Below are 25,698 nucleotides of genomic sequence, written 5' to 3' on the forward strand. Positions count from 1 at the left end.
GGGCAATAACTTCTCTGTTTATGAGCAATGTTTCTATCAAACCTACCATATAAAAACAGATAATGTGTTCTGAGGACATGCAGGGTTCTGAAAGGACAGATTGGAGGACTGACACATAAAGAAGAGCAGGTATATAACAAAGATTTGATGTATATTCATCAAGGATGGGCAGTATGTACAGGAGAGGAGAGTGGAGGGTATGACAGTGGGCAGTGTGTATAGGAGAGGAGTGTGGAGGGTATGACAGTGGGCAGTATGTACAGGAGAGGAGTGTAGAGGGAATGACAGTGGGCAGCATGTACAGGAGAGGAGTGTGGAGGGATAACAGTGTGCAGTATGTACAGGAGAGGAGTGTAGAGGGATAACAGTGAGCAGTATGTACAGAAGAGGAGTGTGTGGGGGATGACAGTGGGCAGTATGTACAGGAGAGGAGTGTGGAGGGATGACAGTGTGCAGTATGTACAGGAGAGGAGTGTGGAGGGATGACAGTGAGCAGTATGTACAGGAGAGGAGTGTGGAGGGATGACAGTGTGCAGTATGTACAGGAGAGGAGTGTGGAGGGATGACAGTGTGCAGTATGTACAGGAGAGGAGTGTGGAGGGATGACAGTGAGCAGTATGTACAGGAGAGGAGTGTAGAGGGATGACAGTGAGCAGTATGTACATGAGAGGAGTGTGGAGGGGATGACAGTGGGCAGTATGTACAGGAGAGGAGTGTGGAGGGATGACAGTGGGCAGTATGTACAGGAGAGGAGTGTGAAGGGTATGATAGTGGACAGTATGTACAGGAGAGAAGTGTGGAGGAGATGACAGTGGGTAGTATGTACAGGAGAGGAGTGTGGAGGGGGTGACAGTGGTCAGTATATACAGGAGAGGAGTATAGAGGGATGACAGTGGGCAGTATGTACAGGAGAGGAGTGTGGAGGGATGACAGTGGGCAGTATGTACAGGAGAGGAGTGTGGAGGGAGGACAGTGGGCAGTATGTACAGGAGAGGAGTTTGAAGGGTATGATATTGGTCAGTTTTTGTGGGAGAGGAGTACCAGACACTGAGGGAAGAATGAGGAAAAAAGAAATGCCTGAGGTCCCTCAGGGAATCAATGCCAAACCCTTAATGTCTGGTTGCTGATTTCTAGAGGCCCTTGTGCATTTTATTTGTTTTGTTTTTTGTGTGTGAGATTCCACCTTAAAATCTATGCCAGACTCACAGGATCTGTACTACAACAAAAAGAATAAAAGGATCTGCTATGTATTTTAGAGGACCTTTGGGGTATGTTTGCTGTTTTTTCTGAAAAAAAAAAGGAGTGAATCATTTGCCGACAATTTTGGACTCTTTTTTCCTTTTTTACAATGTAAATGTCAATGTTTTTGAAAAAAAAAACACTGTTCCTGGCCACATGGAATGTTAGAATAAGCATTGGTACATGTTCCATGGGGCAGTGCCTACTCCAGACCCCATCCCAGCATGCTCATTTTTGACCCCTCCTTGCCTATTTGCCCAGAAAATGGGCATTTTTCATTTGACAATTTCCTCTTCCATTGATTTCAATGGGGTTCTAGTTCAGGATCCAATCTTCTTTGAAGTTCACCAAACCCTGCTCAAACTGAACCCAGGGCAGGTCAGCTCATCATTAATAAGTAGGCGCTCCTATTAGGAAGACAGGAATGACCTTGTAATACTTTGCCCTGTACAGGGGAACACAGGTTAGCTGTAACACTTAATAAACTGTCTGTAATATGTGTATTTATTTCAGAAGGATGAAGTTATATATCTTCCTGTTGCCATTCATCATGGGGACACTTTCCTGTGAAGGTAGGTTCTACAGCTTGTTATTATGTGTCATAAGATGTAAGACAGGGGGACCTAACATTGTGTCCAACTTGACCAGCTGAAACGACTTTTTACAAAATGCATAGGTCTTTTGTCTTCTGAGTTATATATAATATCTATAACTATATATAATAGTGTCTGCTACCCCTCTCTTAATTCCTCCACTGGCTTCCGTTCACCCAACAAATTGAATTCAAAATACTAACAACTACTTACAAAGCCATCCACAATTTAGCCCCCAGCTACATCACTAGCCTAACCTCTAAATACCAACCAACTCGTTCTCTTCATTCCTCTCAAGGCCTTCTGCTCTCTAGCTCCCCCGTCACCTCCTCCCATGCTCGCCTCCAGGACTTTTCCAAAGCCTCTCCAGTCCTATGGAATGCCTTACCCCAATCTGTCCGCTTATCTCCTACTCTTTTAGCTTGAAAACCCTTTTTTTCAGAGAAGCCTACCCTACCCACACCTAACAACTGTATTTTCATTTTCTCCATCAGGTAACCCCCCACAGTTATTACCTTTTTTTCCACTTGACCCTCCCTTCTAGATTGTAAGCTCTAACGAGCAGGGCCCTCTGATCCCTTCTGTATTTATTTGAATTGTAAGTGTACTGTCTGCCCTCATGTTGTAAAGCGCTGCGCAAACTGTTGGCTCTATATAAATCCTGTATAATAATAATAATAGTAGCCCGATGCACTTTAGATAGCCCTCTTTACAGATAGTTCATTAAATGCATTTTTTTGAGAAGACCTGGTTTGCCATCAGAGTTCTAATTCATCCCAAAGGTTTTCTTTTTTTAATATTATTTATTGAAGGTTTTATCACTGTACAAATCATACAAACAGGATAAAGAAGCCAAAAATGTATACGATAGCTTATGACAGTCAAAGTTGTCGGTTAATGGCCGAAAGTCAGGTGGTAATCGCCATGAGAAATACAATGTAGCAGAAGTATAAAAAAAAAAATATCAAGAAAATAATATCAATATCAAAGTGGTAAGTTTTGCGCTCTGTGTTTACCACCGTCTGTAGCCACAACATGGTGGGTCAATGTGACCTATTGGAAGCATGGATGAAGATAAGGATATTAACCACACAAAACAAAATGGGGAAAAAAACTATAGCAGGGATAGCAATCAGTAGGTCACCTTTTTCCCAAATGTGCAAAAACAATGCAAGCAGACACTAACCAACACATAACATTAGTGCCTTTTTCAGAGAAGGAAGATATCAATCTGTTAGCATCAAAGGTTTTCAGTAGGGTTGAGGTCAGGGCTTGTCGAAGGCTCTTCAATTTCCTTCACACCAAATTGGTTAACCTATGCCTTTATGGAGCTGGCCTTGTTAACAGGGGCACAGTCTTGCAGGAACAAAAAAGGGTCTTCCCCATACTGTTGCCACAAGGTTTGAAGAGCACAATAATCTAAAACAGGGGTCTCCAAACTTTCTAAACAAAGGGCCAGTTTACTGTCCTTGAAACTTTAGGAGGGCCGGTCTGTTGCTGGTGGGAGTAGAAAATATCCTGGCATCAGTGGGAGTAAACAATTCCCCAATGATGTACTCTAACCAACCCACAGTAAGTATGCCTCACTGTCACAGCCCTGATCACAGCTACCTTGCTGTGTCTTCTAATTCATTTGTGGCAATTATTTTTCCTTTCTCTATAGGTTAAATACATTGGGATTTATTGTGTGTGCTTAAATGCACCCCCGCCACCTTTAATCCTTCTGTAGTGGCTTTTATACCTTGCTGAGTATTGGGACTTTCAGCCTAAGCTGGCCATTACACCCTGGGACCCCTACATTTTGTGCATTTGCATACAAGGTACATACTATGCCCCCCTTCCCCCCCTCCTTCTCCTTCTTTTCCCTTTCCCCACCCCCACCTCCTTGCTTCCCCCCATTCCCCTTTTTTCTCCCCCCTCTCCTTTTCTTTCTTTTCCTATTTTCATTCTTTCTACCCTCCCTTTTTCTTTAATCAAGGCCTCCCCTCTATCTCTACTTTTCTCCCCCCCACCTCCCATTCCCATCTTCCCTCTTGCCTTTCTTCCTTCCTCTCCCCCTACACTTTTTCATTCCTTCCCTCTCCCTCCCCCTCCATTTTCACCACTTTTCCCATTTTTCATCTTTCCTCTCCCTCCCCTTCCTCCCCTTCCCCCTTCCATCCCCCCTTTTCCCCCCTTTCCCCCCCTCTCCTTCTGTTTTCCCCAACCCCCCCACATACATTGCAATTCCCCCCCTCCCTCTTTCCCTATTTGTCCTCTCACTTCCGCACTTCCACACAATTTCCCACCCTCCCCTTTTCCTTCCTTCACACCTCCACTTCACATTCACATCACTTCACCCACATCCCTCTTAAAGCGGAGTTCCACACAAAAATGGAACTTCCGCTTTTCGGAACCCTCCCCCCCCTCCGGTGTCACATTTGGCACGTTTCAGGGGGGGAGGGGGGTGCAGATACCTGTCTAAGACAGGTATTTGCACCCACTTCCGGCATAGACTCCCATGGGAGTCTACGCCTCTTCCCGTCCCCACCGCGCTGTCTCCTGGGAAACACACAGCTCCCAGGACATAGCGGGGACCACTTGGGACGCCCAGCGCGACTCGCGCATGTGCAGTAGGGAACCGGGAAGTGAAGCCGCAACGCTTCACTTCCTGATTCCCTCACCTAGGATGGCGGCGGCAGCTGCCGAGAACCGAGCAGGTTCTCGGCGTCCCCTGCCGACATCGCTGGACCCTGGGACAGGTAAGTGGCCATGTATTAAAAGTCAGCAGCTGCAGTATTTGTAGCTGCTGGCTTTTAATATTTTTTTTTTTGGCGGTGTGGGTGAACCCCCGCTTTAACTGCATAGTCTACTTATATCAATCACTTTACCTTATCTATCCAGATATCAGTCCATTGATTTGCACGTCCCCCTAGTCGCCGCGGGGGACGTTTTGTTGACGTCCCTTGTCCTGCACGTGCCAGGCTTATAGGTAAGCAGCTTTGCTCCTCCCCCATGTACAGTATCTCACAAAAATGAGTACACCCCTCACTTATTTGTAAACATTTCATTATATCTTTTCATGTGACAACACTGAAGAAATGACACTTTACCACAATGTAAAGTAGTGCTGTCCCCTCAAAATGACTCAACACACAGCCATTAATGTCTAAACCACTGGCAACAAAAGTGAGTACACCCCTAAGTGAAAATGTCTAAATTGGGCCCAAAGTGTCAATATTTTGTGTGGCCACAATTATTTTCCAGCACTGCCTTCACCCTCTTGGACATGGAGTTCACCAGAGCTTCACAGGTTGCCACTGGAGTCCTCTTCCACTCCTCCATGATGACATCACAGAGCTGGTGGATGTTAGAGACCTTGCACTCCTCCACCTTCCATTTGAGGATGCCCCACAGATGCTCAATAGGGTTTATGTCTGGTGCTTGGTCAGTCCATCACCTTTACCCTCAGCTTCTTTAGCAAACCAGTGGTCGTCTTGGAGATGTGTTTGGGGTTGTTATCATGTTAGAATACTGCCCTGCGGCCCAGTCTCCAAAGGGAGGGGACCATGCTTTGCTTCAGTATATCACAGTACACCTTGGCATTCATGGTTCCCTCAATGAACTGTAGCTCCAAAGCAGCCCCAGACAATGAAATTCCCACCACCATGCTTGACTGTAGGCAAGAAACCCTTGTCTTTTGTACTCTTCACCTGGTTGCTGCCACACATGCTTGACACCATCTGAACCAAATAAGTTTATCTTGGTCTCATCACACTACAGAACATGGATCCAGTAATCCATGTCCTTAGTCTGCTTGTCTTCAGCAAACTGTTTGCGGGCTTTCTTGTACATCATCTTTAGAAGAGGCTTCCTTCTGGGACGACAGCCATGCAGAACAATTTGATGCAGTGTGCAGCGTATGGCCTGAGCACTGATAGGCTGACCCCCCCACCCCTTCAACCTCTGCAGCAATGCTGGCAGCACTCATCCGTCTATTTCCCAACGACAACCTCTGGATATGACGCTGAGCACGTGCACTCAACTTCTTTGGTCAACAATGGCTAGGCCTGTTCTGAGTGGAACCTGTCCTGTTAAACTGCTGTGTGGTGTGGGCCACCATGCTGCAGTTCAGTTTCAAGGTATTCTTATAGCCTAGGTCATCTTTATGTAGAGCAACAATTCTTTCTTTTAGATTCTCAGAGAGTTCTTTGCACGGAGGTGCCATGTTGAACGTCCAGTGACCAGTATGAGAGCGTGAGAGCGATGAAACAAAATTTAACACACCTGCTCCCCATTCACACCTGAGACCTTGTAACACTAACGAGTCACATGACACCGGGGAAGAAAAATGGCTAATTGGGCCCAATTTTGCACATTTTCACTTAGGGGTGTACTCACAGCCATTAAACATTAATGGCTGTGTGTTGAGTTATTTTGAGGGGACAGCAAATTTACACTGTTATACAAGCTGTATACTCACTACTTTACATTGTAGCAAAGTGTCATTTCTTCAGTGTTGTCACATGCAAAGATATAATAAAATGTTCACAAAAATGTGAGGGGTGTACTCACTTTTGCGAGATACTGTGTATACGGCTATTGTTATCTCTGTATGAGACTGTATCACTATTTTGGTCAATTGTACTGTTATTGATCATTTGTTAATCAAATTACAGATTTTCTGCTGACGGAGCGGCATTAGACCGCAAAACTAGTTGAGATGCTTTCCGTGACTAACTATCCCACTGTGATCCTCTCCTCTTGGGGACCATTATATTTGTGATATACATGGATTGTCACCATGCTTTTAATCTGTATCTTATTATGTGTTATCTTTTATTGATTTTGTATTAATAAAACATTATATATTTTTCTATATACGTGTTTATACATTTGAATCTACCTTAGTTTAAATTGTACCAAGATAGTCCAATTGCCCCTGTTCTCTAGGGAGTTTAGGTTGGGGACCAAACTTCCGATTTCTATATCTTTACATTTCTGGATGATGGTACTACTGCCTATATTTCTCTTACCACTATTATTTTTCTAGAGGCTACATTCATTTTTCAATTCCCCATGATTGGTATTAGGGGGAATAATAGTGCCCCATCATTGGTACCAGTGGGAGGAATAGTGCTCCATCATTGGTATTGCAAAAGATAGTAGCACAAACCCCAAAAAATTCTTCATATACTTTAATAGTAAAAAGATCAGGTCTGAGAATGTAGGCTCTTTACAAAATATTCTAGAGTGGGTGACTAGGGACACAGAGAAGGCAAATGTATTAAATACCTTCCTCAACTCTGTATATGCAAAGGAGCATGGGGGAGCTCATATCCATAATGGGAGTGATATGGTCCAGAAATATTTAGACAGAATAAATGTAGATAAAGCACCCGGACCAGATGTCATACACCCACGTATCCTAAAAGAGTTGAGCTCTGTCATTTCAAATCCATTGTTTCCAATTTTTAGGGACACTTTAATGACTGGAATGGTACCACTGGATTGGCGTAGGGCCAATGTGGTGCCTATATTTAAAAAAGGATCAACGTCTTTACTAAGTAACTACAGAACTGTTAGTTTAACTTCTATAGTCCGGAAGATACTGGAGCGTTTAATAAAAGACCACATAGACGAGTTCCTGCTGGAAAAAAGTATTTTAAGTAACAGACAGCATGGATTCATGAAAGACAGAAGTTGTTAGACAAACCGGATTTCTTTTTATGAGGAGGTAAGTAAAACCTTGGACAGAGGGGTGGCGGTGGACGTGGTATACTTGGATTTCGCCAAAGCATTTGACACAGTTCCCCACACATGGCTCATGTGTAAGGTAAAGTCTACAGGCTTGGAAAGATCAGTTTGTAAATGGATAGAAAAACTGGCTAAAAGACAGAATTCAGAGAGTAGTGGTTAATGATTCTTATGCAGCATACACACGGGCGGACTTTTCGACTGGACTGGTCCGATGGTCTATCCAACAGACTTTCGACGGACTTTCCCAACAAACGGACTTGCCTACACACGATCACACCAAAGTCCGACGGATTCGTACGTGATGACGTACGACTGGACTAAAGTAATTCGGACTCGAGTCCGTCGGAAAGATTTGAAACATGTTTCAAATCTAAAGTCCGTCAGATTTTTGACCAAAAAAGTCCGCTGCAGGTCTGATGGAGCCCACACACGGTTGGATTGTCCGCCGGATTCGGTCCGTTGGACCAGTCCGGTTGAAAAGTCCGCCCGTGTGTACGCGGCATTACTTTGAATGGTCTAAGGCTATCAGTGCTGTACCCCAAGGTTCAGTGTTGGGACCCTTACTTTTTAATATCTTTATAAATGATTTGGGTCTGGGATTAAAAGTAACATTTCAGTATTTGCAGAGGACACCAAGCTATGCAGTGGAATAACGTCCTTACAGGATGTCTCCAACTTACAGGCCAACCTCAATGTACTGTTTAATTGGGTGATTATGTGGCTGATGAGGTTTAATGATGATAAATGTAAAGTTATGCACTTGGAGGCTAAAAATGTGGATGCACCATACATACTAGGGGGGTATAACTAAGGGAATCCATAGTGGAGAAGGATGTGGGGGTTTTGGTAGATCATAAGCTCAATAATAGCATGCAATTCCAAGCTGCTGTTTCCAAAGTGAGTAAAGTCCTTTCTTGTATTAAGAGAGGTATGGACTCCGTAGAGAGAGAGATATCATTTTGCCCCCCTGTACAAATCATTAGTAAGACCTCATCTGGAATATGCAGTTCAGTTTTGGGAACCAGTTCTCAAAAAGGATATCGGGGAACTGGAGAAAGTGCAGAGAAGGGCAACCAAACTGATAAGAGGCATGGGGGAGCTCAGCTATGAAGAAAGATTAGAGGAACTGAATTTATTCTCTCTTGAGAAGAGGAGATTAATCACTTTCCAACCAGCCGCTGCAGTTGTACTGCAGCAGGTTGGCTCCCCTGGGCGAACCGATGTAGCTATATGTCGGTTTAGCATTTTGACCACTAGGGGGCGCAAGTAACGCTGGAGCCGATGCGCGTGCCCAACGGTCGCGATGACCGCCGGGCACCTGCGATCGCTCCACACAGAGACAGAACGGAGATCTGTCAATGTAAACAGACAGATCTCCGTGCTGTCAGTGGTGAGGAGAGCGATCTGTTGTTCATACTAAGTATGAACAATGATCGCTCTACTCACCCAGGCAGCCCCATCCCCCCACAGTTAGAATCACTCCCTAGGTAACACAGTTAACCCCTTGATCGCCCCCTGCTGTTAACTCTTTTCCTGCCAGTGATATTTACACAGTAATCAATGCATTTTTATAGCACTGATCGATGTATAAATGTCAATGGTCTCAAAAATGTGTCAAAAGTGTCCGATCTGTCCGCCATAATGTCGCAGTGCCGATAAAAATTGCAGATCGCCGCCATTACTAGTAAAAAAAATTATGATAAAAATGCCATATATCTTTCTCCTATTCTAATATACGCTTATTGCGATTTTTATCAAAAATATGTAGGAGAATTCATATTGGCCTAAACTGAGGAAAAAATTGGGGATATTTATTATAGCAAAAAGTACAAAATATTTTTTAAAACTGTCAGTCTTTTTTTGTTTAAAGCGCAAAAAATAAAAAACGCAGAGATGATCAAATACCAACAAAAGAAAGCTCTTTTTGTGGGAAAAAAAGGATGCCAATTTTGTGTGGGTACAGCGTCGCATGGCCGCGCAATTGTCAGTTAAAGCGACGCAGTGCCGTATCTCAAAAAATGGCCTGGTCATTGAGCAACCAAATCTTCCAGAGCTGAAGTGGTTAAGGGGGGATATAATCAACATGTACAAATACATAAGTGGTACATATAGTGAACTTGGTGTCGAGTTATTCATTTTAAGGTCATCACAGAGGACAAGGGGGCACAGAAAGGTTTCTTCTTATAAGAACTGTGAAAATGTGGAATAGACTCCCTTAAGAGCTGGTTGTGTCCAGCTCAGTAGATTTCTGCGTGTGGGGGGCTTATTGGAATCTGGAAGCCCCCTTTAACAGATCCCAGCCCCACCCCTATGTGAATGGGTATGGGGTACACTGTACCCCTATTCATTCACCAAAAAAAGTGTCAAAAAGTAAAAACCACAATACACAGTTTTTGACAATTCCTTTATTAAAAAAGAAGAGAAAAAAAAAAAAGTGTCCCGCGATGTACATCCATCGTTAATAACGCCGCCTGATGGACCCGAAAAATAGAGAAAAATACAAAAAAACCTCCGCCTCGATGGGCCGATTGTTGTCTCTTGGCTGTGACAGCTGTTATATAGGCAAGGGCGGGGCCACCCGGTGACATAACCGAGTAACCCCACGTCTTCTGACGTCATGTGCCGTCAGAGGGGCGGGGTAATCCGGTTACATCAGTGGGTGGCCCCGCCCTTGCCTATATAACAACTGTAACAGCAAAAAGACAGCATTTGGGGGATGCCTCCCTTGGAGGCCGAGTATTTAAAATTTTTTTTTGTATTTTTCGGGTCCGTCGGATGGCGTGATTAACGATGGATGTACATCGCGGGACACTTTTTTTTTCTTTTCTTTTTTAATAAAGGAATTGTCAAAAACTGTGTATTGTGATTTTTACTTTTTGACACTTTTTTTGGTAGATGGGTAGAGGTACAATGTACCCGATACCCATTCACATAGGGGTGGGGCCGTGATCTGGGGGCCCCCTTGTTAAAGGGGGGCTTCCAGATTCCGATAAGCCCCCCAGCCGCAGACCCCCACAACCAATGGCCAGGGACCAGGCCCTTGTCTCCATCTGCATGGGGGCAAGGTGCTTTGGGTGGGACCTCAAAGCACTCTCCCCATGTTGAGGGCAAGCGGCCTGATATGGTTCAGGAGGGGGGGGCACTGGCTCGCTCGTTCCTGGCCTGCCAGGCTGCTTGCTCGGATAAGGGTCTGGTATGGATTTTGGGGGGACCCCACGCCATTTTTTAAAAATTTTGGCATGGAGTTTCCCTTAAAATCCATACCAGACCTAAAGGGCCTGGTATGGATTTTGGGGGGGACCCCGCACAGTTTTTAAAAAAAATGTTGTCGTGGAGTACCCCTTAATTTCCATGCCAATTTTTTCTGTGATTTTTATCTATGTTGCCGAAAGCTGGCAATACATTACAGCCGCGAGCAATTTTAAATGACCTTTTTACCTTTAGAAATGTAATTTTGCTGCGGCACTGTAAAACACATCAGGCAGATGCACCACTTTACAGGCAGACTAAGGGGACCTCCAGGCATGATATTTAAAGGAATATTTAATTTTTATTTTTTTCACTTTAAGCATTATTAAAATCGCTGCTCCTGAAAAAACAGTTGTTTTAAAAATGTTTTTTGCATTGATACATGTCCCCTGGGGCAGTACCCGGGTCCCCATACACTTTTTATGGCAATAACTTGCATATAAGCCTTTAAAATGAGCATATACAAATAGGGTTTGCATGTTCGCACAAATTTTTTGTCTGTTCGCATGTTCTGGTGCGAACCAAACATGCGGTTCGGCTCATCCCTACCCTTCACTTGCAACACCTGAACTCCACCATTCAGAGGAGGTTCACATTTGGCCATATACAGTAGGTAGATGTAATAGTCAGTAAATCATGAAACGTTATCTTTTTTTATTATAGCTTACCTTATGTTTTATTGGTTTTTTTTTTATAGATATGAGTGATAAAGTGTTCCTCTTCCCAGCGCCAACTGCTTCGGCACATGTGACACTAAAACCTGAGATAAAAAAGTCATTACAAAACGTCACCATCTGTCTTCGATCTTATACAGAGCTTACACGGGAATACAGTCTCTTTTCTATGGCAGCGTCTGGTGTTGACAATGCCGTCCTAATTTGCACCAGATCACCAAATGTCTTAATATATGTACTCCAGGAGGAGAAAACATTCAAAATAGACCCAGAGACCCTGGCCTGGAAGCATACCTGTGCAACTTGGGACTCCACCACTGGGGTAATCCAACTGTGGGTCAATGGGAAGCTCTACCCAAGAAATGTTGCAAAGAAAGGGTTGATTATTACTGATGAAGCAAGTATAATTTTGGGACAAGACCAAGACACATTTGGGGGGAAGTTTGATATTGGTCAGTCATTTGTTGGTGAAATAAGTGATGTCCATATGTGGGATTATAATTTGACACCAGATGAAATTAAGGGCGTTATGTCTGGGCATATCAAAGGAAATCACATTAACTGGAATTCTCTTAACTATGATATTAAAGGCAATGTCTTGGTTCAGCCCAAGCTCTATTGTAAGTCTTGGGAGTGTGCCAGCTCAACGGTCAAAGAATCAATTGTAGGTTAGTAGCCCTTACAGTTAGAAATTCTGCTGATTATTCTTAAGGGGAAATTTGATGACCTTCATATCTGCAGACGGCGCTGTTTGAAAGGGGCTGGGCCGTGAAATATAATTTTTCCGCTTCTTTTATTTTTTATTTTTGCATTATAAAATGTTATTGAAAACTGTAGCACTGTGACAATAATAGTGACACTTGCTAATATTTATATGGGTAAGATACAGTCACCAAAAAAATAAATAATGACAACTTTAACGTCTCATTCTTCAACAACTGAAAAACACACACTTAAACCACTATACATCGATGTAGTGTCAAGGACTATCAAGGACCTCTTTTCCATCAATTGAAGAAAATCAAAAACAGAAAATAGAAGACGAAAAAAAAATATATTGCTCCTTTTCCCCTATATTAAAATAAATAAAAGCATGTTTTGGTCACTTTTTCTTTAAATTTAATTTTGAAAAAAAATTTCTTAATACTCTGTGATGTCAAAGCACAGTCAAGGTGGACTCCCAATCCTCTATTGATAATGATTAGAAAAAAAAAGACGGGACCAATGCTTCGATGCAATTCTTCTTTACTTCAAAGTTTTCAAACATACAAAAAATGCAGGCTTGCATTTTTCATTTTGCGGCTATCACAGCTCCAAGTTGCTTTGGATAAGTCTCTATGAGCTTGCCACATCTTACCACTGGGATTTTTGCCCATTCCTCCTTGCAAAACTGCTCCAGCGCCTTCAAGTTGGATGGTTTGCGCTTGTGAACAGCAATCTTTAAGTCTGACCACAGATTTTCTATTGGATTGAGGTCTGGGCTTTGACTAGGCCATTCCAACACATTTACGTGTTAACCCTTAAACCACTCAAGTGTTGCTTTAGCAGTGTGTTTGGGGTCATTGTCCTGCTGGAAGGTGAACCTCCATCCTAGCCTCAAATCACACACAGAGCGGTATAGGTTTTGCTCAAGAATATCCCTGTATTTAAATTAGCACCATCCATCTTTCCCTCAACTCTAACCAGTTTCCCAGTTCGGACTGCTGAAAAACATCCCCACATCATGATGCTGCCACCACCATGTTTCACTGTGGGGATGGTGTTCTTTGGGTGATGTGATGTGTTGGGTTTGTGCCAGACAAAGCATTTTCTTTGATGGCCAAAAAGTTCAATTTTAGTCATCAGACCAGAGCACCTTCCTCCATACATTTTGGGAGTCTCCTACATGCCTTTTCGCAAACTCAAAACGTGCAATTTTGAGTTTTCTTCTGGCCACTCTGGCCACTCTGCCATAAAGCCCAACTCTATGGAGCGTACGGCTTATTGTCATCCTATGTACAGATACTCCAGTCTCTGCTGTGGAACTCTGCAGCTCCTCCAGGGTTACCTTAGGTCTCTGTGCTGCCTCTCTGATTAATGCCCTCCTTGCCCGGTCCATGAGTTTTTGTGTGCGGCCGTCTCTTGGCAGGTTTGCTGTCGTGCCATGTTCTTTCCATTTGGTTATGATAGATTTGATGGTGATCCTAGGGATCATCAAAGACTTGTACTTCTCAAAAACATTGTCCCTTACTTGTTTGGAGAGTTCCTTGGTCTTCATGGCAGTGTTTGGTTAGTGGTGCCTCTTGCTTAGGTGTTGCAGCCTCTGGGGCCTTTCAAAAAGGTGTGTATATGTAATGACAGACCATGTGACACTTAGATTGCACACAGGTGGACATCATTTCACTAATTATGTGACTTCTGAAGGTAATTGGTTTTAGCAGAGCTTTTTATGGGCTTCATAACAAAGGGGGTGAATACATACGCATATGCCAATTATCAGTTTTTTATTTCTAAAAAATTGTTTTATGTATATATTTTTCTAATTTTACTTCACCAACTTAGACTTTTGCGTTCTGATCTATCACATATAATTCAGATTAAAAAAACTTTGAACCAAAGGCTGTAATGTAACAAAATAGATAAAAAGCCAAGGGGGTGAATACTTTTGCAAGGCACTGTGTATATATATATATATATATATATATATATATATATATATGAAGTCAAACCTTAAAGGGGTTGTAAAGTTATTTTTTTATTTTTTTTTTTTTTAAATAACAAACATGTTATACTTACCTTCACTGTGCAGCTCGTTCTGCACAGAGTGGCCCCGAACCTGGTCTTCTGGGGTCCCTCGGCGGCTGTTTCAGCTCCTCCCCGCAAGCATTTACCACCTTCATGCGAGCTCCCTCGCACGGTGGTGAGTGCTTGCGGGCGCGCTCCCGTGATACAGCCGGCGGCTATAGCCGCTCGCTGTATCACTCGGCCCCGCCCCCCGGCGCGCCGCGTCATCGGATGTTATTGACAGCAGCGCGAGCCAATGGCTGCGCTGCTTTCAATCCATCCACTGCAGCCAATCAGCGACCAGGCTGAGCTGCAATGAAGATGACGAGGACGAGCAGCGAAGATTCGAGGCGTCAGGTAAGTAAAACGGGGGGGTCTGGGGGCGGCGGTACTGTCAAAAGTTTTTTCACCTTAATGCATAGAATGCATTAAGGTGAAAAAATTTTTACCTTTACAACCCCTTTAAGAGTTTCAATTTGTATGCAATCAGGAAAGCCCTTGCACTACATGGTTTTAGTAAATCTGAAGACAAAAATCTGCAGAGAATCAAATAGTGTGTATGGGGCTTTAGTCCGTGGGGTTCAGTATTGAGTTGGCCCACCCCTTTACATCTATAACAGTTTCAACTCTTCTGGGAAGGCCGTCCACAAGGTTTAGGAATGTGTCTATGGGAATCTTTGACCATTCTTCCAGAAGCACATTTGTGAGGTCAGGCACTGATGTTGGATGAGAAGGCCTGGCCCGCAGTCTCCGCTCTAATTCATCCCAAAGGTGTTCTATCGGGTTGAGGTCAGGACTCTGTGCAGGTCAGTCAAGATCCTTAAACCCAAACTTGCTCATCTATGTCTTTATGGTCCTTGCTTTGTGCACTGGTCCAAATCGTTTGGTGGAGGAGGGATTATGGTGAAGGGTTGTTTTTCAGGGGTTGGGCTTGGCCCCTTAGTTCCAATGAAGGGAACTCTTATGCCCCGTACACACGGTCGGATTTTCCTTGTTGTTGGAAATTCCGACCGTGTGTAGGCTCCATCACACATTTTCCATCGGATTTTCCGACACACAAAGTTTGAGAGCAGGCTATAAAATTTTCCAACAACAAAATCCGTTGTCGGAATTTCCGATCGTGTGTACACAAATCCGACGCACAAAGTGCCACGCATGCACAGAATAAATAAAGAGATGAAAGCTATGGGCTACTGCCCCATTTATAGTCCCGACGTACGTGTTTTACGTCATGGCGTTCAGAACGATCGGATTTTCCGACAACTTTGTGTGACCGTGTGTATGCAAGACAAGTTTGAGCCAACATCCGTCGGAAAAAATCCTAGGATTTTGTTGTCGGAATGTCCGATCAATGTCCGACCGTGTGTACGGGGCATTAAGGCGTCAGCATAGCAAGACATTTTGGACAATTGATGTCAACATTGTGAGAACAGTTTGGGGATGGCCCCTTCCTGTTCCAACATGACTGCGCACCACTGCACAAAGCAAGGTCCATAAAGACATGGATAAGCGAGTTTGGGGTGGAGGAACTTGACTGGCCTACACAGAGTCGAAAATGTTGAAAATGTATGCATTCCCTTTAAATGTATCAGCTTGGCTCTGAAATTTAAAAAGTTGGAACATACAGGGTATAAGGACCAGAAATTATTTTTGGGCGAAGGATACTTTTTATTTTAATTGTTCAGCTATCATGGGAATAAAATCCCAATCCGCAATGGCTCATTATTAGTAGCAATTTTAGTTTTACAAGTTTTCATAACATTTTTGCACTTGAATATCTTTGTACTGCCTTGGAAAATTGAATTCTGCATTTTTTTTACTTTCTTTCAAAATCAGTAAATAAATGCATGAAAGCTATTCTGCTCAAAGTGACTTTTTTCCCAAAGATTGAGTGTTTCTTAACGATATAACTGTTTTGGAGATTCCCATAGCCATACACAATATAGGGGGAGATTTACTAAAATCAGAACCTGGTGCCTCTGTGCACAGTAGCCAATCAGCTTCTAACTTCAGCTTGTTCAATTAAACATTGGCAATAAAACCCAGAAGCCGATTCGTTACTATGCAGAGTTGCACCAGAGTTTGCACTCTCCAGTTTTAGTAAATAATCCCCTGTATGGCAATACTTCACCTTCAGCCCTACGATAGACCAAAAGTATATGGACCCCCCCCCCACCAAATGAGGGCATTTAGGTGTTTCCAGGGAAGGATACTGTTAGCCCCGGTTCACCTGAGTGATTCAATGCACAATCCTAGAGATGCTTCAACAATTGATATGAAGATTCCCATTGTACAGTATCCAATGGAGCCTGTTCACTGCTTTACGTCGGTAAAAGTTTGGCGCTTGAAGCTCGAAAAAGTGCATAGTCTTCTTTGTGGCAAAATGCAATATTCCCCGCACACACATTCCTGAAAATGGCTGTTCAGTAATGTTGGGTGCTGTAATGACCACAGGCTGGAAACCATAGACAGTCAGAGTGAAGAAATGTCACCAGCACACCAAGGATTCCTCAAAAGGGCCCAAAGCTTTATCTTCGTAGTCACATGGCATATGTGACCATGAAAATAAAGCTTTGGAACCTTTTGACGAATCCTTGGTGTGCTGGTGATATTTTTTGACTCTGCTTTGTGGCAGAGTCACACAATTTTGGTCTCTATAGGAAGCGCCTATAGCGCCTATAGATAACAGGGACTCCCAAACTTGCACTATTGGGAATAATACCTGATGGAGCATTATCTGTAGAGATGTACACTATGTGGACAAGATCGTTATATTTAGCACGTAAAGTCATCCTACAAAAATTGACATCTGCTGATCTTCCAACACATAAACAATGGGTTAAGAAACTTAAATATATACTTAAAAGAGAAAAACTAACGTATAAGCATAGAGGTACACCCCAAAAGTTTGGTAAAATATGGTCATGGTGGATAATTCCTAGTAACAAGCTTTATGATGGTTTATCTAGTAGAGAGGAGTAAAAGCAATGGAGATAGATGGGAGTGAGGAGCTGAAGCAGAATGAAGTGGAGTAGATGGAGTAGATTAGAGGAAAATAAAGATATATGTGAAAGAAAGATAAGCTGAAGCTGCAGGGAGGAAGTTACCATAGTCTGATGATTGATATCAGGGGAGCTTAACTGGATGAGTAAATTGTATTTATGCTCCTATTATGTTTTGGTTATTATATGAGAATGCCACTTTAATATGAGAGGTGCAAGGTTTGTTTGGTCTGTTTTATGTTTTTTGTTTGTGTTTTTTTTTTTTCTTGTTGCATGTTTTTTTTTTATATATAATTGATAATTTTTGATATTTACTAAATTAGTTGATATAGTTTTTTGTTTGTATAACTATATAAAATATAAAATAAAAATTATTTGATTAAAAAAAAAAAAAAAAAAGAAAGCGCCTGATTTTTGCATATAACAGGTATTTTTCGTGTTTCTTCTTGCCTCTCCTTCTCCTATTAACTAGCTTTCCATTGGCTAAAACAAAAAGCAAAAGCCCAAAAACACTTAAAAAAGGAGCGCATTAACGTGCATTAAAATGCTCCAAAAAGGCTTGAAGAAGCTCAAGCTCAAGTGTGAACATAGCCTTCTTTTTACAGCATACAAAGCTCTATTAAACAATCGGTGCCGGGACAAGGTCATCCAGTGCCCAGGGCGAAGATGCCAAATGGCGCCCCCCAACCCCCCTGCCTCAGGGTGGAATAACAGGTGGGATGTGATAAATTGCGATGCGTGCAGTTTAATAGTGGTACACGTTCTATCCTGCAATTAAATATGGGGCTCACAATGGTGTGGAAAAAAATTCCCCACCATTAGTTGTGAAGGAAAAATACCCCTGCATGTGTGGTATGTGTGGTAGCCTGGCAGTGGCTCGGTGTATTTCTCTCTGGTGGCACTGGTTAGCATCGTGGCTCTCTCTGCTGGTGCTGGTTAGCAGCGTGGCTCTCTCTAGTGGCACTGGTTAGCAGTGTGGCTCTCTCTAGTGGCACTAGTTAGCAGCATGGCTCTCTCTGCTGGCACTGGTTAGCAGCATGGCTCTCTCTGGTGGTGCTGAATAGCAGTGTGGCTCTCTCTGGTGGCTCTGGTTAGCAGCGTGGCTCTCTCTTGTGGTCCTGAATAGCAGCGTGGCTCTCTGCTGGTGCTGGTTTAGCAGCGTGGCTCTCTCTGCTGGCGCTGGTTAGCAGCGTGGCTCTCTCTGCTGGCACTGGTTAGCAGCGTGGCTCTCTCTGGTGGCTCTGGTTAGCAGCGTGGCTCTCTCTGCTGGCACTGGTTAGCAGCGTGGCTCTCTCTGGTGGCTCTGGTTAGCAGCGTGGCTCTCTCTGGTGGCTCTGGTTAGCAGCGTGGCTCTCTCTGCTGGCACTGGTTAGCAGCGTGGCTCTCTCTGGTGGCTCTGGTTAGCAGCGTGGCTCTCTCTGGTGGCTCTGGTTAGCAACGTGGCTCTCTCTGGTGGCTCTGGTTAGCAACGTGGCTCTTTCTGCTGGCACTGGTTAGCAGCGTGGCTCTCTCTAGTGGTTCTGGTTAGCAGTGTGGCTCCCTCTGGTGGCGCTGGTTAGCAACGTGGCTCCCTCTGGTGGTGCTGGTTGGCAATGTGGCCCTCTCTTTGGCTTCCCCCAGCACACTCCTCTCTTTCTATTTTCTGTCTCTTGGAGCTGCTACAGTGCAGAACTCATTCCCCCAGCTTGTTTCTGGGTTCTGGGCTTTTTTACACTCTCTCTCTCTTTCTCTCTTTTCCCCCAGCAGAGAGCATGCTGGGAGCTGTAGTCTCCTCCCCGTGGAGAACAATGGGGCCGCCGATCTTCTGGGACTACATGTCCCATGATGCTCCACTTGTCTATTGTGATTGGCCCTCCGCTGTGGCCAATCCGGAGGGGAAAAGAGCAGTCAAGAAGCTGGGCGGCGAACCTAAAGAGAGAGCCGCTCTCTCTTCTCCTGCACTGCTGACAGGAGAAAGGGGGGGTGAGCGGGGGAAACATTGGGACAGCCCTCAGCTGAGTTCAGCTGAGCTGCAGCTCACTGGCGCTGTCACCGCTTCACTGATGGGGGGGGTGGAGGGAGGGGGGCTTGACAGCACCTGTTACAACTGCCAGTTTCCTTGATGGTGTCATCCCTCTGTCGGGTGTTACCCACCCGGGTGCGGTCCGTGCTACCCCCCATAGTAACGCTGCTGAATCTGAGCACTGTAACAGCTGTGATTTGGTGGATCAGTGAATTGTGCAGCTTGCAATTTGGTGCCCCACCCCCAGCCTCAAATGACTCTGCCCAGGGCAAGTGCCCCTCCCGCCCCTGCCTTGTACCGGCCCTGTGAACAATTGTGCACTTTATATCATGTGTTAACAGTTTTGTGAAAGCCCATTTTTGTTCCATTATGAATGTTCTCTGTGTTCAAAGCCAGCTCCATAAAGACATGGTTTGACCAGTTTGGTGTAGAGGAACTAGAGTGTCCTGCACAGAACCCTGATCTCAACCCTACTGAACACCTTTGGGGTGAATTGGAACACTGATTGGGAGCCAAGTCTTCTCATCCAACATCAGTACCTTATCTCACAAATGTTTTTTTGGCTGAATGGACAAAACCTCCCACACACTAAATCCAAAATCTTGTGGAAAACCTTTGAAGATAAGTGGAGTTAACTCATGAGTTTGGTTTGGATGCACCTGAGTATCCTGCACAGAGTCTTGATCTCATCCCTACTGAATACCTTTGGGATGAATTGGAACCCAGATAGCGAGCCAGATCTTTTCATCCAACCATCTGACTCTTACAAAAAAAATTTTGAGTGAATGGACGCAAACTCCCACAGACACTATTCAAAATCTCGTGGAAAGCCTTCCCGCAAGAGTGGAGACTGTTATGTCTATGGATGGGGGGGGGGGGGGTAAACCCTTATTATTGACCATTATTGACTTATAATGAGATGTCCTATAAGCGCATATAGGTGTGAAAGTCAGGTTTCAAAAGTTTGGTCATATAGTGTAGCACACGCAAGAAATTCAGGAAGTTTCTAATATCTCAGTATTTGATCATAAAATTCAAACTTAGCTATTTGTTGCCCTTTTCAAAACTGGAGTTCCCTTTAAAGTGACTCTAGATACTCCCATTTATTCACCATTCAATACAAACTCCCCCTCCTTAGTATAATTTAAATACATTTTAGCAGGAAAATAAAAAAAATGCCCCTTTTAGGTTTATTAGTTTTCATGTGACTTCTGTTTGTTCTCTTTTTCACATAGTACCAAGGGATGGGGAGGAGTGTGGGAGGACTGAAGGAGATGAGACTACCTCTCATAAGGGTAAGAAGCTGTAAAGTTCTAGGAGATGCAGGATCAACAATGCTGAGGAAGGAGCTGCAGAGGCACAGCATTGCCATTCACAACAAAGAAGTAGTTGGAACTGGCAGGATCAACAATTTTTTTTTGTTCACTGGTAATAAAAAGAGGTTAAAAAGTTCAACATGGCACCTCATGGCAAAGAACTCTCTGAGGATCTGAAAAAAAGAATTGTTGCTCTACATAAATATGGCCCAGGCTATAAGAAGATTGCCAAGTCCCTGAAACTGAGCTGCAGCACGGTGGTCAAGACCATACAGCGGTTTAACAGGACAGGTTCCACTCAGAACAGGCCTAACAGGACCAAAGAAGTTGAGTGCATGTGCTCAGCATCATATCCAGAGGTTGTCTTTGGGAAATAGACGTATGAGTGCTGCCAGCATTGCTGCAGAGATTAAAGGGGTGGGGGGTCAGCCTGTCAGTTTTCAGACCATACCCGCACACTGCATTAAATTGGTCTGCATGGCTGTCATTCCAGAAGGAAGCCTCTTCTAAAGATGATGCACAAGAAGCCCGCAAACAGTTTGCTGAAGACAAGCAGACTAAGAACCTGGATTACTGGAACCGTGTCCTATGGTCTGATGAGACCAAGATAAACTTATTTGGTTCAGATGGTGTCAAGCGTGTGTGGCTGCAACCAGGTGAGGAGTACAAAGACAAGTGTGTCTTGCCTACAGTCAAGCATGGTGGTGGGAGTGTCATTGTCTGGGTCTGCATGAGTGCCGCCGGCATTGGGGAGCTACAGATTATTGAGGGAACCATGAATGCCAACATGTACTGTGACATACTGAAGCAGAGCATGATCCCCTCCCTTCAGAGACTGGGCCACAGGGCAGTATTCCAACATGATAATGACCCCAAACACACCTCCAAGACGACCACTGCCTTGCTAAAGAAGCAGAGGGTAAAGGTGATGGACTGGCCAAGCATGTCTCCAAACAGGAGTGGAAGAGGACTCCAGTGGCAACCTGTGAAGCTCTGGTGAACTCCATGCCCCACCCGACCTGGCTTTTAGCCAGTTTTCCAGTCCAGGCACTGGCATCCTAACTGCGGGCAGCCAAACGTGACTCATTGCGGCTTCACAACCCAAGCCAAGGAGGAGGGAGCCGAACTTCCACTCGGTTCACTGCGGCGATCTGATCGGAAGTGAGAGTGGATACCTGTCAAAATCAGGGACAAGCCCCCCTACCAAAAAATATATTCCAAATATGGGAGGGGAGGAGGAAAAGTGCAACTTCCCCTTTTAGGTGAAGTTAGGCTTTAATACATTGTCATATGTATTTCATATGTAGTGTAAGTACCTGAATATGACCTGGAATCAGTCTCTTGTAGTCCTTGTACAGCAAGGCTAGAGTGTCAGAGGTAAAAGCAGCACAAGGAGCCAATCTTTTCAAGTGCTGACAAGAAACATGCTGATAGAAGGAGAGAGAAGAGTGACAGAAAGATGAGCTCATCACTGTGCTGCTCCTCCTTTCACTGTCCATTCACATCCTGGGGTGGGTGTGAGATGACCTGGATTCAGAGGAAGTGGATTGAATGATGTTAGCAATTAGATTGAGGGCATCTAACGACAGAAAAAAGTACTGCCGGGGCAATTTCTGAATTGAAGGTAACCACTTTATAAAAGCTGGTTTAGCTAATTTTTTAACCACTTAAGGACCAGGCTTATTTTTCTATTTTTCAAACTTGTTGTTTACAAGTTAAAATCTTTTTTTTTTTGCTAGAAAATTACTTAGAAACCCCCAAACATTTTTTTTTTCCAGACACCCTAGAGAATAAAATGGTGGTCGTTGCAATACTTTATGCATACCTCCCAACCTTTTGAGATGGGGAAGAGGGACACCTATCAGCAAAAGTATGCAGGCATAGGACACACCCCCTGGCACGCCCCCTTAAAGGAGAATTGTACAAAAATAACAAGATCGGTTAAACCCACAAGTGTTTTTCTACCACTACTATTCCTTTATATTGGCTTTTGAAATTAACAAATGCAGCAATTTAGAAATTGGATGAAAGGTTTAGCACTGGAAAACACCTTTTGATAGAGTAAAAGTGCATTTTATACATCTATATAGATCAGACCAAAATGAGGGACAAATGAGGAGGAAAGAGGGACAGAGGGACATTGCTCCAAATCAGGGACAGTCCCTCGAAATCTGGGACAGTTTGGAGCTATGCTTTATGTCCCATCGTATTTGCGCAGCGGTCAAACACAATTTTTTTTAGAAACAATAGACTTTTTGGAATTAAAAAATAACACAACAGTAAAGTTAGCCCAATTTTTTCTATATTGTAAAAGATACCCAACATGTCCGGCTTCAAAATTGCACCCGCTCGTGGAATGGCGACAAACTTTGACACTTAAAAATCTCCATAGCAGACGTTTAAAAATTTCTACAGGTTACCAGTTTTGCATTACAGAAGAGGCTTTTTGCTAGAATTATTGCTCTCGCTCTAATGCCCTGTACACACGGTCGGACATTGATCGAACATTCCGACAACAAAATCTATGGATTTTTTCCGACGGATGTTGGCTTAAACTTGTCTTGCATACACACGGTCACACAAAGTTGTTGGAAAATCCAATCGTCCTGAACGCGGTGACATAAAATACGTATGTCAGGACTTTATACGGGGCAGTAGCCAATAGCTTTCGTCTCTTAATTTATTCTGACCATGAGTGGCACTTTGTGCGTCGGATTTGTGTACACACGATCGGAATTTCCGACAACGGATTTTGTTGTCGGAAAATTTTATAGCAAGCTCTCAAACTTTGTGTGTCGGAAATTCCGATGGAAAATGTGTGATGGAGCCTATACACGGTCGGAATTTCCGATAACAAGGTCCTATCACACATTTTCCGTCGGAAAATCCGACCGTGTGTACGGGGCATAACAATCGGGGCGATACTTCACATGTGTGATTTGAACACCGTTTACATATGCGGGCACGACTTACGTATGCGTTTGCTTCTGCGTGCGAGCACATCGGGACGGGGCACTTTAAATATTTTGTTTTTCTTTTTTATTTTACTTTTTATTCTTAAACTGTCCCTTTAAAAAAAATGTTTTGGATTACTTTTATCCCTTGTAAAAGAAAAAAGCATGACAGGTCCTCTTAAATGTGAGATCTGGGGTCAAAAAGACCCCAGACCTGATATTTACACTAAAGTGCAATTAAAAAAAAATAAAAAGTCTTTTTTTTAATTAAAAAAAAATGTTCCTTTAAGGTTATTGGGCGGAAGTGACCTTTGACGTTGCTGCCGTCATCCAACGGCATTGAGTCGAGTGAGGGCCATCATTCCCTCACTCGATTTGGTGCCTCTGAGGGGAAAGAATTGGATTGTCTCCACCTCTACCGACAGCTCCGGTAAGCGGATAAAAGTGATCTTGCGGCGAATCCACCATGGAGACCACTTTTATCTCTAAGCGGATTGCCCGCCGTTTAAGAAAATACCGGGGTATGGCAGCTACCTGCTGTCATAACCCCGGTTTTTAACGTCAAAGGACCGACGTATAATGATGGCGGGCGGTCCGGAAGTGGTTAATTCCACTTCCTTTTTTATCTTACTATTTTTACATAGTTACATAGTAGGTGAGGTTGAAAAAAGACACAAGTCCATCAAGTCCAACCTATATGTGATTATGTGTCAGTATTACATTGTATATCCCTGTATGTTGCGGTCATTCAGGTGCTTATCTAATAGTTTCTTGAAGCTATCGATGCTCCCCGCTGAGACCACCGCCTGTGGAAGGGAATTCCACATCCTTGCCGCTCTTACAGTAAAGAACCCTCTACGTAGTTTAAGGTTAAACCTCTTTTCTTTTAATTTTAATGAGTGGCCACGAGTCTTGTTAAACTCTCTTCTGCGAAAAAGTTTTATCCCTATTGTGTGGTCACCAATATGGTATTTGTATATTGAAACCATATCCCCTCTCAAGCGTCTCTTCTCCAGAGAGAATAAGTTCAGTGCTCGCAACCTTTCCTCATAACTAAGATCCTCCAGACCCTTTATTAGCTTTGTTGCCCTTCTTTGTACTCGCTCCATTTCCAGTACATCCTTCCTGAGGACTGGTGCCCAGAACTGGACAGCATACTCTAGGTGCGGCTGGACCAGAGTCTTGTAGAGTGGGAGAATTATCATTTTATCTCTGGAGTTGATCCCCTTTTTAATGCATGCCAATATTCTGTTTGCTTTGTTAGCAGCAGCTTGGCATTGCATGCCATTGCTGAGCCGATCATCTACTAGGACCCCCAGGTCCTTTTGCATCCTAGATTCCCCCAGAGGTTCTCCCCCCAGTGTATAGATTACATTCATATTTTTGCCACCCAAATGCATTATTTTACATTTTTCTACATTGCCATGTAGTTGCCCACCCCATTAATTTGTTCAGATCTTTTTGCAAGGAGAAGTTATTGCCCTGCGGAGAAGTTATTGCCCTGCTTAGCTTAGTATCGTCTGCAAATACAGAGATTGAACTGTTTATGCCATCCTCCAGGTAATTTATGAACAAATTAAACAGGATTGGTCTCAGCACAGAACCCTGGGGGACCCCACTACCCACCCCTGACCATTCCGAGTACTCCTCATTTATCACCACCCTCTGAACTCGCCCTTGAAGCCAGTTTTCAATCCATGTACTCACCCTATGGTCCATGTCAATGGACCTTATTTTGTACAGTAAACGTTTATGGGGAACTGTGTCAAATGCTTTTGCAAAATCCAGATACACCACGTCTATGGGACCTCCTTTATCTAGATGGCAACTCACCTCCTCATAGAAGGTTAGTAGATTGGTTTGGCAAGAACGATTCTTCATGAATCCATGCTGATTACTGCTAATGATACCTTTCTCATTACTAAAATCTTGTATATTTTTCCTTATCATCCCCTCCAAGAGTTTACATACTATTGATGTTAGGCTAACTGGTCTGTAATTTCCAAGGATGTATTTTGGGCCCTTTTCAAATATTGGTGCTACATTGGCTTTTCTCCAATCAGCTGGTACCATTCCAGTCAGTAGACTGTCTGTAAAAATTAGCAACAACGGTCTGGCAATGACTTGACTGAGTTCCCTAAGTACCCTTGGATGCAAGCCATCTGGT

At 43.7% G+C, this 25,698-nt stretch overlaps 1 protein-coding gene across 1 annotated transcript; it reads left to right on the top strand.

Moving 5' to 3' along the window:
- The first annotated feature begins 71 nt into the window (after nt 1–71).
- Nucleotides 72–12,710, top strand: LOC141134860 (C-reactive protein-like). The gene is made up of 3 exons (XM_073624294.1): nt 72–129; nt 1,753–1,811; nt 11,518–12,710. Exons 2-3 carry the CDS (start codon nt 1,757–1,759, stop codon nt 12,165–12,167), a joined length of 705 nt encoding a protein of 234 aa, XP_073480395.1. The 5' UTR covers nt 72–129; nt 1,753–1,756; the 3' UTR covers nt 12,168–12,710.
- Nucleotides 12,711–25,698: the final 12,988 nt, after the last annotated feature.

The sequence above is a fragment of the Aquarana catesbeiana genome, linkage group LG03 (assembly GCF_042186555.1).
Source record: "Aquarana catesbeiana isolate 2022-GZ linkage group LG03, ASM4218655v1, whole genome shotgun sequence".
NCBI lineage: Eukaryota > Metazoa > Chordata > Amphibia > Anura > Ranidae > Aquarana > Aquarana catesbeiana.

Coding starts and splice junctions, on each gene's coding strand:
- LOC141134860 (XM_073624294.1), top strand. CDS start 1,757: ATGAAGTTATATATCTTCCTGTTGCCATTCATCATGGGGACACTTTCC. Junction 1,812..11,517: donor GGGGACACTTTCCTGTGAAG/GTAGGTTCTACA, acceptor TTTTTTTTATAG/ATATGAGTGATAAAGTGTTC.